Source organism: Silene latifolia, chromosome X, assembly GCF_048544455.1.
Source record: "Silene latifolia isolate original U9 population chromosome X, ASM4854445v1, whole genome shotgun sequence".
Lineage (NCBI taxonomy): Eukaryota > Viridiplantae > Streptophyta > Magnoliopsida > Caryophyllales > Caryophyllaceae > Silene > Silene latifolia.
In genome coordinates, this window is record NC_133537.1 from 276931800 (window position 1) to 276947559 (window position 15760).

General features: G+C 35.4%; 1 protein-coding gene across 1 annotated transcript; it reads right to left on the minus strand.

Moving 5' to 3' along the window:
- Positions 1-2708: 2708 nt before the first annotated feature.
- Positions 2709-9811, minus strand: LOC141616797 (phospholipase A1-IIdelta-like). The gene is made up of 2 exons (XM_074433943.1): positions 9169-9811; positions 2709-3556 (listed from the first exon to the last, which is right to left on the minus strand). Exons 1-2 carry the CDS (start codon positions 9701-9703, stop codon positions 2817-2819), a joined length of 1275 nt encoding a protein of 424 aa, XP_074290044.1. The 5' UTR covers positions 9704-9811; the 3' UTR covers positions 2709-2816.
- Between the last annotated feature and the right edge of the window lie 5949 nt (positions 9812-15760).

Genomic DNA, 15760 nt, shown 5'->3' on the forward strand with positions numbered 1-15760 from the left:
AGCTGTCTAGCTCCCCAAGATCTGAGTCTAGCAACAACCTTATCCACTAGCTTCATGCCGTCATTCTTAGAAAGTCTCTTGGAAGAAATAGGAACTCCAAGGTATTTAAATGGGAGTTGTCCTTGAACAAACCCAGACACTTGTAAAATATTTTGAATTACACTTGTAGACACACCATTGAAATAAATATTGGACTTCTCTTTGTTCAGTTTCAGCCCAGAAGCTGCTGAGAAGGTAGAGAATGACCTTAAAAGCCACTTGATAGATATTTCAGTACCTTTGCAGAAAAGAAGGAGGTCATCTGCGAAGATTAAATGGTTGAGTCTAGTAGATTTACACAGAGGATGATAATTAAAACTGTCTTGTTGAGAAACCACAGTTAAAATTCTTGACAGGTATTCTATACAGAGAGTGAAGATTAGAGGGGAGAGAGGATCTCCTTGCCTGAGCCCCCTCTGACCTTTAAAGAACCCAAAATTATTACCATTTAGAGCCAGGGAGTATGAGGGGATAGAAATGCAGACCATAATCACATCAATGAATCTAGGAGGGAAATTTAACTTCTGAAGCATGGCTTGAACAAATCCCCACTCAACTGTGTCATATGCCTTCCTCAAGTTAATTTTAAGTAAACATCTGGGAGAGGCAGACCTCCTCTTATACAACCTGACCAAGTCTTGATAGATGAGCACATTTTCCACAATGGTCCTGCCCTTAATAAAAGCTCCTTGGTTACAACTGACAATATCAGGCAGCACTTGTCCAAGCCTAGTACACAAGATTTTGGCAATGCATTTGTAGAGTATGTTACAGCATGCTATAGGCCTGAACTCATGCACATGTACTGGCCTGCTAACCTTAGGTATGAGGGTGATAGTGGTACAATTCAATTGCTTAAGAAGTTGTCCAGTTTGAAACTTTTACCCCTTTTAAAATTAAGTAAAGAACATGTTCGGTTTAACGTTTAAACTGTATTTATAATATTTTAACATCGATGAGTTTTAACTTGTACTTCTAAATGTTGAATAATACACATTGGAGTGGTTTCGGCTAATTCCGCTTTGGAAATTTTGGTTTTCTTCTGGTCTAGAAGGTTTAAGGTCGTCTTTGACGCTCCTGGGATTTCGTCCCGAAAACTTAACTCTTGGCCCGAGTTTATTTGGGTGGGGATTGTCCGGCCCCCACTCGCTAGGTAGTTAGACTTTCTCCTTTGGCGGTTCCATCATACTGACTGTCCAAATGTGAGAGGTGCGCACTTTTATGAGTCTAACAAAGTACGGGTGCTGCCTCTAGACCGGGTCAAGAGTAGGACCTTGGCACACAAGTGGTAAAAGTTATGGATTTTGAACTGTTTGGTTAATATTATTGAAATTACAACAATTGATTTTGGAATATATTTCTTGCTTTTACTTTGGTTTTGAAGCTTTGTTAATTTATAATACTGTTTATGAATTTGCCAGTATTTCTTATTTTCTTAAACTCAGCTTTGCTGACATCCTTATGTTTGGGTCGTTCCCCCGCTAGAACCTGTACCTGTCTGTGATTTTGGGTACAATTGATAGTTGATAGGTACACTTGAGATGCTGCATGGGTGCATATTGGATCTGGGAGTAGTATGAGCGAGGAAGGATCTTGAATAAAGAACTCCGCCTTAATTTATTTATACACTTTTTTAAATTTATCAAAATTGGATTTTATTTATTGTTTTGGATTTTGTAAGACTTAAAATCTTTCGTTGCGACAACTTATTTGTTTTAATATTGTTTTGAGACATATAATCTATTTTTTTTAACTATCGTCTCTATATCTACCTTGCGCTTAGTTTAATAGCTAAGTGTGGAGTGACAGCCGTGAACTTTCTATATCTTGCTAAGTATTTTTGGTCGCGAAAATTCAGGTTGTTACATTGGCTCTTGGGTTCGGGGGTGGTTTACTCGCTTGGTTGCCCATAACCCATTCATTTGTGAGGTGTTCGCCATTATAGAAGGGTTATTGCGTCTTTCTAATTTGTTCATGGATAACTAGTTTAGACCCCGCGCAATGAACGCGCGGTATTTATAGAGTTATTAATATAGACCCCATACAATATATGCACCTTATTTATAAAGTTTTACTTTCTAGTGTATTATTTATAAAATTTAAATTGACAGTTCACTTATTTTTCTTGTTTCTCCTTAATGTCCATTTATAACTTATGATGTCCACACCTATAGTATATATTTTAAAGAAAAATTTCAAGCACTATTCTAGGAAATATGTTTTAGGCGGGAAATGTTGGAGTTTCGCCTATTCATTTAGTAAATAGGGGATTTGTTGATTGCCTCGGACTGTCTTAATACCGTCATGCGATTTTGAGTAATGATCTCCCTTGTGGTCCTTATGCTGATTTTATAATTGAGTGTAGGGAACAATTGAAGGATTCACTCCGCTAGAAGATCATGTTTGAGAAGAGGTCGGCCAATAGTGTGGCAGATGCGATTGTTATTTTCTCCATCAAGGACAATAGTTCATGCAATGGTTGTTTTGATTGGGATTATGCCCTATCTTTTGTAATTTGTGCTGGTAGTTTGGACTTCATGTCGGCTATTACGCCTATTTATCCGGATCCTCCCCCTTAATGTATTTGGAAACTCTAATTTTTTTTAATATAATGCCTACTCTTTTCGTCCCCCAAAAAAAAATTCTAGTGCTCGCAATAATTTATTTCATGGCAAATTAGTTTTCTACAATCAAATCAAATTATAATATTAACAACAAATGACATATCACAATTGACATATAAAATAAAATTAATAAACTAAAAATAGTTGAATTGGTTAATCAAATTCAGGAGTAGGATGTTCCTCAGGACTAGTCAACTCCCATTCCCCTTCCTCATTCATCACCATTCCTTTGTTCTTTTCAACCCACCAAGCCGGAGGAACCAAACATTCCTCCTTTAAAAAATCACATGATTTATTAACCAATGCAATACTTCTCTTAACCATAATATGAAACTCTCTTTTAATCCCATGCCAACCACTTACAACATGTAACATTGCTTGCAAATTGTGCCAATCACTAGGGTTTTTCGAGTCCTTTAGATAATGTGATTTTCTCGTGTCAATCTCAAGCTCGATCCCTATGTGAACATACTTCATAAGCCTTGGAGGGTAATGTGGGATTAAATCAATAACATTTTTAACATGGAGTACTTTTAGATTTGAATGTGCTTCAAACCTCTCCTTAAACAACTTGTTTCCCACTTTAGGGCAACCAAAAACAATGGCTGAAACCGGGATATCGGTCCCTAGGTTTTCGACAATGTCAAAAGCACTTAGGATTGATAATGTTGCTCCTAAGCTATGGCCGGTGAACGTGATGCTTAGGTTTTCATCTTTATATTGTTCAAGCAAATGTTTGATCTTGGTTAATAGTTGTACTCTTGCACTAAGTTTTGTGAAGGGGGATTTTGGGTCGTCGGATGTGTAAATTGTAAGCCAGCCCCTCATTACTTTTGGCTCCCTGTGATGATGATCGCTTTCGTCGTCGCTGTCGTCTTCTGTGTGATCTTGGTCTGTTTGAATAAGATTTATAAAAACAAGGCAATCTTTAGTTTTGTATGAGTAACTAATAAAAGAAAGTTATTGTATATGTCAAATTAATAACAATACAACTTTTCGATTGTAATTTTACGATAAGTTTGTGTAATTGTAAAATTGAAGCACAAATTTAATAAAGGATAAATTTCGTAAAATGATCTTTAGTGATACAAATTAATTAGTTCGCTATGGGTTATTATTGTCAATGATAAAACTGTACGTAAATAACACCAACAAAAATGGCCCAACCACGTATAAAAAGAATTGCTAAAATAAATAGTTTTATAAGAGCTAGTGCTCGTAAAATTATAAGTGACTAAGTGAGAGATATTAGAAGAGACATGATTTATTAAATTTATTACTATTAAAACCTTGAAAAAGCTAGAGTAGTTGGCGAACATTATGCATTGTTGGAATCTACTCTTGAGTCTTGATGTATGACTCCAAGTAGCTGAAGGTTTTAGATGGATTATATATAACACATTTATAATCAAATTATAGCAAATACTCCCTCCATCTTAATCATTTGTTTATTGTGTTGAAGGCAATAACGAGTAACGGTTTAATCAGCGAAATTATACATAAAATATCCACCATTCTAATTGCAACACCCTAATAGACGACGACGCCATAGGCATTTCGTTTGAAATCGAGTAAATCTCGAATTTCGTCTTTTCCAAATTATAGGAAATACTCCATCTGTTCCATTTATTTGTTTGTCTTTTTTATTCTTTGTGAGAGATAATCTTTTATATCAAAGGCAGACAAATAATTGCGACGAGAAAGTAACGAGTTTGATAAACGAAAATATGCATAAAGCAAATGAACAAAGAAAATCACCAACAAAATGCAGCATATATATATATATATATATATATATATATATATATATAGAGTCAAGTTCAAATGAGTCCACCTAAAATGGTGAGTCAAAGTCTGTCTAAGCCATTGATCTTCTAAGATTGATGGTTGAGATTTGAAACTTTTAAGCAATTTTAAAATGAAACTTTAATGTTTTAAAAGTGAAACTTTAATCTGTGAATGTAACTTTAATTCTTTACATTTGTAACTTTAATTTTTTAAAATCATTTTATATACATTTTATATATAAAATTTTAAATTTTTGTATTTTTGAATATAACTTTAATGTTCTACGACCGAAACTTTAATGCAAAAAAATGTAACTTTAATTTTTTTAGCCCATTTTTTAATATAAAAATTTTATTTTATGAAATAAAGTAATTGTGACTTGTATTTACTTAATTTTTGTATTTTTGAATATAACTTTAATGTTCTACGACTGAAACGTTAATGCAAAAAAATGTAACTTTATTTTTTTTAGCCCATTTTTTAATAAAAAATTTGATTTTATGAAATCATGTAACTGAGACTTGTATTTATTTAATTTAACTAATTTTTGACAGTAACTTTAATAGTATACGAGTGAACCTTTAATGTTTTAAAGTGAAACTTTAATGACTAATATTTATTTAATTTCATAAATTTATAATTGTAACTTTAATCTTATACGAGTGAAACTTTAATGCTAAAAATTGAAACTTTATTTTTTTTGGCCATTTTTAATTTTAATGGATTAAGTTTAGTCCTTGTTCATGAAATGTTATTCTTTTAGGAATGAAACTTTAACCCTTGACGGTGAAATTTTATACTAAATAGGGTGATTTTGGATATAATAATTTGAATTTACATAAGTTTAGTCCTTATTCATGTCATTTCAGTCCATATCGTTAAACACCCCGCCGTTAACAACCACCGCCTTTGTCACCCCAATTGTCACACCACCAGCCACACGACCCACCACCAACAAACACCGCCACAGTCCCACCACCAACAGCCGACAACAGCCACCACTTAAAATATAGAAAAAAAACGAGAAATAAGAGATGCGGCAGAAAAACCTCGCCACCACAACTTACCACCACGCACCACCAGATCTGAAAAAAAAAGGAATGTAGAAGGCCACGCACCACTACCAACATCCCCACATATGACCCGCCACAAACGACACCGCCAACAACCACCCCAAATGACACCACCCAGATTCGCGGCCACCACAAGCGAAGGAAAAAATCAAAAAAAAACAAGTAAAACTAAATCTTAAAACAAAAAACGACCACCACCCATCTAACCCACGGCCACCACTGTCCACCTCTGACAACTACCGCCAAAACCCCAAGAAAAAGCAAATCTAAAAATACCACCCACAACCACCATCAACCACCACAACCAAAAACCCTCCACCACCCTCGCCATCTCCAATAACTACCAACAAAAAAAAAATTCAATAGTCAGATCTGAGTCTCACCCACCACCAACAAAAAAATAAAAAAGTAACACAATAAAAATGCGGAAGTGGAGGCCGAAAAGAGGAGATAAGAGGGCGTAGCAGTGGGCGATAAAAGGCGGCTGTTTTGTGTTGTAGATCTGGGGTGTGAGGGGAAGAGGCGGCTGTTTTGAAGCGGCGGCGTAGCATTGGAGGCGGCAGGGCGGCGTGACATGGGTTGTGGCGTGGCAGTGGAGAGAGAAGCGGGAGTGTGGGAAGCAGAGACGTGAAGGGCGGCGGTGGTTGTGTGGCGTGGCAGGAGGTGGTTGAGGGCGGCGGGAGTGAGGCAGGCCAAAAAGAGGATAGAAAAGAGTTAGAGGACGACGGGGGAAGGCCGCAGATCTGAAGCAAAAAAAAAATAACGGACGGGAGAGGAGAGGAGGTGCGGGGGTGTGGTGGTGGAGGGTGGCGGCAGAGCTGGTGTCGGGTGGTGGCTGTGGAGTTGGAGAGAGAAAGTAGGGAAAAAGAGAGAGAAGTGAGAAATGGGTTTGTGAGGCATGAAATGAAAAATTTAGGGTTTTGTTATGTTTTTATATAGGCCTCATATTTTGAGATTTAATCTTAGCCCTTGATTTTGTTATAATCTAATGGTTAGAATTGACTCGTGAATTTCACCTTTAAAGAAGGTGGACTCATTTGATCCTAATTCTATATATATATATAGAGAGAGAGAGATAGAGAGAGAGAGAGAGAGAGAGAGAGAGAGAGGATCAACTAAGTCGACCATATGTATTTGGGTCCATAAGTCCTTCTAAGGGCCCTTGGATGAAGGCAATTGAAGGCTAGAATTTGATGTCAATATGTGGCTACAAATTAATCCCTCCACATTTTCTCTAATTAACTCATCAATTCAATTAACCTACCTCACTAATCATTCATCATCTCATTATCACAACTCCTTCTCCTCTCTCTACATCTCACTTCTTCTTCCTCTCTAAAAACCCAAATAAATCATTCATTCATTTCTTCTTCATTCACCACCACGCACCACTACCCCACCCGACACCCCACCGCCACCCACACCCACCGCCACCACCACCGCTGCCGCCGGTAACTTTTATAAATTCGTTTTTTTTCCAGATTTTGCGTCTCATTATTTCCGTCACTTTTTTTTTTTTTTTTCAGATTTTGTGTTAAATTTGTTGTTTGGGGTCGGTTTATTTTATTTGTTAATTTTTGTTGTTATTTATTCTTTTCAAATCTCTTCTTGTTATACGTTTTTTTAAGATTTCGGGTTTTAAATCTCGTTTTTTTTGTGAGATACTTTTTTTCATCTAAGATCTACTAAAATATTTTTCATAAAATTTGTTGTTTTAATCTTAGCTATATAAAAATTCTTATAATTTGTTGATTTTAATCTTATATTTCACATTTTTATATAAAAATGATATAAAATTATGAAAGTTATACAGTTATGGGCAAAAGTTATACTGTTATGGACTAAAGTTATACAAAAATGGACTAAAGTTATACAAAAATTGCCTAAAGTTATACAAATATGGACTAAAGTTATACAAATAAGGACTAAAGTTATACAAAAATTGACTAAAGTTATACAAATATGGACTAAAGTTATACAAATAAGGACTAAAGTTATACAAAAATGAACTAAAGTTATACAAAAATGGACTAAAGTTATACAAATATCTACATTAAAAATGTGTTGAAGTTCTACTCAATGAAAGTATAACTCTAGTAACGATATGAATAACTTCTACTCAACGAAGGTATAACTCCAGTATAAATATGTGTAATTTCAATGAAAGTATAACTTTTATTTTCTCAATTCTCTTTGTTGACAAATGAAAAAAAAAATATAAGCATAACAACAAAAAATAACAAATAAAAACCAACACTATAAATTTGAATTTATATAAGTACTGTTTCTATAAATTTAGTCCATATTTGTATAACTTTTAGTCCATATTTGTATAACTTTAGTCCATTTTTGTATAACTTTAGTCCTTATTTGTATAACTTTAGTCCTTATTTGTATAACTTTAGTCAATTTTTGTATAACTTTAGTCCTTATTTATATAACTTTAGTCCATATTTGTATAACTTTAGATATTTTTTGTATAACTTTAGTCCATTTTTGTATAACTCTAGTCCTTATTTGTATAACTTTAGTTCTTATTTGCATAACTTTAGTCAATTTTTGTATAACTTTAGTCCTTCATATGTATAACTTTAGTCCATATTTGTATAACTTTAGTCCAAAATTGTGTAACTTTACTACAAAATCGCATAACTTTATTCCAAAATTGTATAACTTTAGTCGAAAATCGTATAACTTTAGTCCAATATATAACTGAAATCCTAAAAACCACCAATACTAACTTTAAACCAACAATACTAGATCTGAAAAAAAAAAAAGTCATTATCTAAATATCAAAATGTAATATAAGACATATTTGAAATAAAAAAAAATATAAAATAAGTAAATAACAACATAATAAGTAAATAACAACACACAACAAAATAGTATAAATTGTGTAACTTTAATGTTTTAAGGGTATAACTTTAGTTGTAAATAGTATAACTTTAATGTTTTAAGTGTATAACTTTAGTCATAAATAGTGTAGCTTTTATAAAAATCAAATAAATATGAAAAATTAAAATCAACAAATCTAAGACAAAAACCCGTAAATCTAAGACATAAATAAGTATAACTTTAGTCGTAAATCTAACAAAAAAAAACCCGTAAATCTAAGACAAAAACCCGTAAATCTAACAAAAAAACCCGTAAATCTAAGAAAAAAACCAAATAACAATAATAAAAAGACGGTTTTTTATGAGACGAATAACTTTAATAAAAACAAGATCACAAAAAAAAAAAAACACACAAAGAAAAAAAATTAATGTAACAATATCTAAAAACAAAAAAATTATATAACAATAATAAAAACAAATTAGATCGGAAAAATTAAAATGTCATCTATTAAGAAAAATTAACCCATAAATAATAAAACACATCTGGAAATTTTAAATAAAAAACTGAAAAAATCAAACCAAATAAAAAAAAACCGACACACCTCCTCCCCCTTCCTCTCCTTCCCCGCCTGCCACACTGACCACCACCACGGTCTGTCACAAAAAAAAACCGACGCACCACCACACTGACCATAAATAATAAAACATGACCCACCATCAGAAACGACAAGTAGGTTTGTAGATCTGGAAAAACAAAAAATGAAAGAGAGGAGGTGTGCGCGGTTCAGAGGAGAAAGTGGTCTGTCATACCAGATTGATGATGATCATAATGTTCCCGAAGAAGATGTTTTGCGGAATGATGTTTAGCACCAAGAACATTAACCCACTCATAATTCCTAGTTGTCCCACGCCACACTACATAAATCTCCCTTCTCCCCATGGCTGCACTGGCCGCGTCATTCGATACCGCAATAAACCCGATCCAATTCGACTCCCTATCCCATTTCTCCCTCGACATCGACTTGAGAAGGAAGGCCTCGTGCACGCTCACTCGCGCTGTCGCGTACAGAAACCCAACCACGTCATATTTGTCGGAGCCACCCGGAAATGCCGTCTTTTGAAGGAGATGATGTTTTCCGTAGCGGCTGCAGCCGCAGTAGGCTGAGTTAGTGTCGTTTATGAAGGTGTCGTAGGTGACTTGGCAGAAGTCGCCACATCGGATGACGAGGTGGCGGAGTTCGTTGTTTATTGGGTCCAAGAGGTGGGCCCAGTTGTGAGACCCTAGGAGTTCCGGCCATGTGGGGCCTCCATCCGATAATCCTAGCTCTTGCACAGCTGCTGCCATGAGGTGATTATGGTTGGTATTAGTTTGATGGTTTTGATTTGTTTTATGAATTTTAACAACTACGGAGTAGCTTTGTTTTGGTTGTGGGTTAGGCGTTGTAATGGTTTTGACTTTGATTTTTCCTCGTGTATTTTTAATTTTATTTTATTGTTAAGTTGTTGTATGGTTTTAGTCAAAAGTAGACCTAGTTTAATCCATTTTGTGGTTAAGGACTTCAGGTGTATTACAAAACCATTTCAAACTACATATTGCTTGTTATATATAGAGTAAATTATCAATTACACCCACCCGTAATGCACTTTTTTAAACTAACTCCCACGTCAAATTTTTTTAATAATTTACCCCCAAATTATTTGCTCAGGTTACATTTTGCACCCAATACCATTTTCAGGCCAATTTTCCATCGAAATTCAAATTTTTTGTTTAAATATGACGATTTTGCCCTTATTCTTTTATTAAGTAGATTGTTGACTTATTTCCCCACTTTCCCATCTCTATCATTCTCTTCTCTGTGTATGTATACTTCGTCTGAAACCCCAACCGACGTCAACAAACCCAGCCACGCCCCCACTCCTCCCAGCCATAGGCCCAACCGCAGCAAGCTGACATGACACAGTTCGATCCGATATCGTCCTTTGCGGCTCCTTCAACACCTTCTTCGCTCCCGACCGCATTTCAATCCGCAACAATCATGATTAATTGTTCTTTAGTGAATGGTTCAATTAGGATTTCGATTGGTTCTTCATCTTCATCAATTGCTTGATTATGATGGAGATTTGGGGAAAATTTTTGGTGGAAAATTTTTGGGGAAATTAGATGAAGAACCCATAAAATGAGGTGGAAAGAAGAGAAAGAGAAAGCAAAAGCGTTCGTGTTAACTGTTAAAGCTGTAATCCTATTTAGAGGCCAAGATGTTAATTGATTGTTAACAATTCATTAATGTTGTGAAATCTTGGATAACAAAATATAAACAGAGACAATCAAAACTCTGTTGAATTCACTAAGTAAAACTTGCATACTAATACTAAAGTAACGCAATCAAATCTCTCTAATGCACTCAAAAATTTAATCTCCTAGTATAAAAAACAGAATAATCATCTTAAACAACTTGAAGGATTCCAGGAACAATGCGTTTGAGAAGGTATTGAGCCATATGCAGATACGCGTGCTGGGTTAGATGGATTAGTCCCAATCGTATCTTTTTCTTCGGGTTCGCATAAACTGACGCGCCTTCGCTCCAGAAAGCTTGTTCATGTTGAAGTTATACTTGTTGTTAGCATCTCCACAGCACGCCTTCTGAAGGCCTTCCTCTTTAAACCCTATATACATTGAAGTGATTAGTCATCAAAAATGGTTTGGAAATGATCACTTGTTTGTTTACAAAGTTGTATAGAGAAAGAGAAAGCAAGACGCAGGGGTAAAATCGTCAATTATTTATTTTTTTTGCCTGAAAATGGTTAAGGGTGCAAAATATAACCTGAGCAAATAATTTGGGGGTAAATTATTAAAAAAAATTGACGTGGGAGTTAGTTTAAAAAAGTGAATTATGCGTGGGTGTAATTGATAATTCACTCTTATATATACAATGTGGAGTATTTATCATCCCAAGGTACCTTAGGGTACTATGTTTGATTCCACGCAAATATTGTACATTTTTAGGGACTATAATGGGAGATTTTACATAATTAGTTCTTCTAACATAATAAATCTCATTAAGAATTGAGAAATGTACTATACTAGATCAAGGCATAGAATGAGAGAAGCAGACGATGAAGGTAAAGATCAAGACTTTACCAACGCTGTGAATGCACCCTTGCAAAAATATATCTAACAGTGATGATTCATTGGAGAGTACCCATGAAGAGAACTTGGACAACACTCTTTCTAGATCTACTCCTAATGATGAATATGTTAACACAAATAGGGAGTCGGCACACATGGGAAATGTGACAGAAGATATAGATTGACGTAAATAAACGCTATTTACGTAAATTATGTAAGAAATATGTAGGATCCCAAAATACTGTGTTAGTTGAGGTTCGAGAGGCTTTGAAATAAGATTTTTATGAACACTATATATAGACTCTTAACCCAATAAAATGTTAGAGTTTTCACTAATATTGTGAGATCACTTGCTCACAATCTTGAGGATAACCAATTAAGGGAGTTAGTGAGGGTGTTACAACAAATGAAAGGTCGCTTTACCGCTACTCAAAATGATTTATCAAAAAAATGTAACCCAAGAGGTCAAAAGCCATTTGGAACCGTTGATTGATATAGACATAATAGCTTAAATAAGCGTTTATGTTATTCGATGATGGGTTCAAAAAAGTGAACTATAGAACAGAGAAAGTATTAGGGGCCTGCCTGCAACTATTCATAGTAGTTTCAGATAGCCTAGATCACGAAATCTTTTACTTACTCATTCAAGTGTATATGAGGCACCATGCATGCATCATGGTATCAGAATCCGGTTGTATGAATCATCAAGACCTTTGGATAGTAATCAAAGTGCTTAGAGTTATCAGTGTTGTATTTTATTTTGGAGTTCGAGGTGTTGCAAGAGTAAATCCTTACAATGGTACTCGACCAATACTAATAGGACCAATAACTAATGCCACCCCAGTAGGATGTCACCTAATAGGCAAGGTCGGTATCCTACACCAAGTGTTAACCCTGGAATGAGGGATGAGGGACTTGAACCGCCAATAGGTTATCCACCCAGGGATAACTGCGCTCAATCTCCAGCGTTGATGAAAGATTGGATGGGCAATAGGTGGACGTCAGAGCCTCATAATTTTAGATATCAAGCGAATGTTGATAATGGTCTTGTATTTAATGATCCATATATTCATGCGCAAAACCTTAGCCACGCTGGCCGTGACAATCCATATGCCATAGTAGGAGGGAACCCATTTGACTAGTATCCCCCTTATAAAAATTCTCACCAAAGACTAGCGTAGCTATTCCAATGACACTTATGGCGGAGGTTGAACATATATACATATGATAGAAAATTATATGAACGTTGTAAATCATAGGAATCAAAGGCTTCGTAGTGAAAAGTCTTATCCGAAATGGGGTTATAATTATAGACAATATCCATATCGACCTGTCTATAAGATTCTAGAGTTTACTTAATTCTGCGACGATGGAAAGTATCTATTATAGAACATGATCTTACTCGTTTCATTAGTCAATATAGAGAAGCTGCAGATAATGACTAATTAAAATTAAGATTGATTCCTAGTTCTTTAATTAAAATGACATTAAGTTGGTATGTCCATCCAACGATGAATTTTATCCCACATCAGTAGCATATTAGCAATATTACTATTGTTTGACATCTTTACATTTATCATTAATTCATTTATGCATTTTTATGTATCTTATTTGTATATCACATCTAAAATCATTCTAATTCCAAGTCCTACCTGTAGTATAACATGCTAAAATAACAGACATATAAATAACACATGCTAGAATGAACATAATATATGTTATATAACATGCATTTTTATGTATCTTATTACGAAGCTTTCCTTGAGAAGTATTATCCTCTATCAAGACACAACCATGCCAAGAATGCCATATTCACCGTGCAACAACAAAGTGAGGAGTTTCTTTGTGAGTGTTTGTGTGAAAACAAGATTAGTACCTTAAGGTACCTTGGAGGTCGTAACTACCCTCCTACACTTTGTGATCTACCCTTGAATGCAAGGGTTCGATCCACGGTTTTAGATGCGTAATCTAATAAACAACGCTAAGTTCCTTATAATAATTTAGCGCTCAACAATGAATGATATAATTCTCAAACTTAAACACAGGAATTCCCAACGATACTTATATATCAAGAAGATTCCAATAACACACCATCAACTAGAGTCTTCACAAGAGTACTTGTGGATGCTAAATTACAAACTAAGGGATAGATGGCTGATTATCTTCATGATCGGATGAGCTCGCCGTGATACTTCTACTTCTACCTCTAACGCTAATCTATGCTACGCTTAAGAGACTAATCTAAAGATAGAATAAGTTGTAGTTGTTGTTGTTGGTTGAGTTGTTGTTTGCTTGAATGAGATGCCTCCTTATATAGGCGTCATCCGGCTTCTTGGAAACTACTCCTTAGTGGGAGGCGGTTAGTAAACCGCCGAGTCTTCTAGCTTTAAGCTTCATATGAGGGCTTATCATGCCCCTTAACCCAACGTTCTGCCTTTAGGACTTTTTGGTCATCTTGGACTCCGTTTGTCTTCGATCTTGGACTGACTTGACTTAGGCCCAATAACTTTATTCTTTAGTTCTCAGGCTCACATACCCTTAAAATAATAAATTTAGTACCCTAACTAAATTAGGCGCCAACAAATACCCCCCTACCGTTCGAAGGTTTTAATTCACAAGGAAACCTTCGGACGCTGAAAACTTCTCAGGTTATGTGCCTCACCTTAGGCTTATTATGCCAAAAAATCACAGTGCTTTATCTACTGATACCATGCTCTATAAACCTGAGAACAAACCACCAGATTCTTCCTTCCTAGTTTAGGAAAAATCTGTAGAATCATCAGAGACTCATCAGACCCTATCAAGAACAAAGGATTTGACCCTTCGTTATTCTGGCAAGGCCTCAGACTGCCCTTTTCAAACAGATCCCTTGCACGTTTTCTTAAAGGATTTGTTATAATTTCATCAGTTAATACTGGAATAGAAGAAAGGAAAGATGAACTTCTCACCCAAAAAGTATCATATTTATAATATTTTGAGGAACTCAACCGTTTTCAACGTTTGAAATGTGAACAACTGCCCCAACTCTTCACAACCCGTTCTTTTCGATTTCTTCGAGTAATTCAGTTTCCAAAGAACCTTTGGAACAATAAATGACTTCCAGTCATTACATTAAATGAATGAATTTATCTTATAGACGCATTTATTCCGTCTAGGCTACATTTATTAACTCCTATAGGCGCCCTCAGCGCTAAGGTTTTATAGTTCTTGACTCTCTGAAGTCGACCAACCTTCTGAAATTGATTGTTGTACTTTATCATCATCTTCATTAGAACTCTCAATTACAATTGGAGATGACTTACTATCCCCTGATGGTGCCTTATACCGGAATTCTTCGTAAAAGAGCTTCATTTCCTCAAAATTTGAGAAACCCAGACAACTGCAATTTGCGGTTACTTCTACTCCATTCCTCGTGGTTACCATCCTCCATGGTAATTCAGGATATGGCTTATGTGTTAAACTCAATTCATATGCCCACTTAATCCCTGGACTGTCGGGGTCAGAGGTAAATAACCAAGCCCAACGCCGGCATGTCCTGATTATTGCCCCTTTTGATTGAAGCGGAAGTCTTTTTAAGACCCCCTTCATAAATCTTCTCTGCCCTAAAACCTCATTTAAACAAAGTCCAGGTATTGTTCTCTCAATTTTGCACGAAGCACTGAGAAACGGTAGTCTCTCCTTTAAAAGGTCTCTGGCAAATCCAACCCTATTCGAGGCCTTGCTTCCATCATTGTGTTGACATTGCGGTTCAATATCAACTCTCATGGACGCAACTCTCATCTTTATAAGAAAAAATAAAACTTTAAAGATTTCCCATAAATTTTATGTTTGACATACGAAATAAGGAAGAAAAAGGAACAGTCCCCTTTAAATCTTCAAAGAAAATAAGAAATGTCTTGTTTCCACAAATTATCCTTGTAAAGAAGTTAAAATAATTAACCCTCTTTCCCCTTTGATGAGTAGTATTTTAGTCACTTTTTACCCTGCATTTATACCTTATTCCGACTCGATTTTGCGTGGTTAAATGTTTAAATAGCTCATTTAATAACTAATCTATAAAATATTATTAAAAGGCTACCCTAAAATGACCAATTAAGTCCACGTAGACAATGCCACGTAGGATAAAAAAAGCCACGCAGACATTTGAAGCTCACGTCAGTCGCATAACCCAAATGCCACACACACAATCATACCCAATTACCCCATCTCTCATCATCACTGTTCCTACCGACAACGACAATCCCCCTTTTTCCGCTCATTTCGTCAACCGGCATT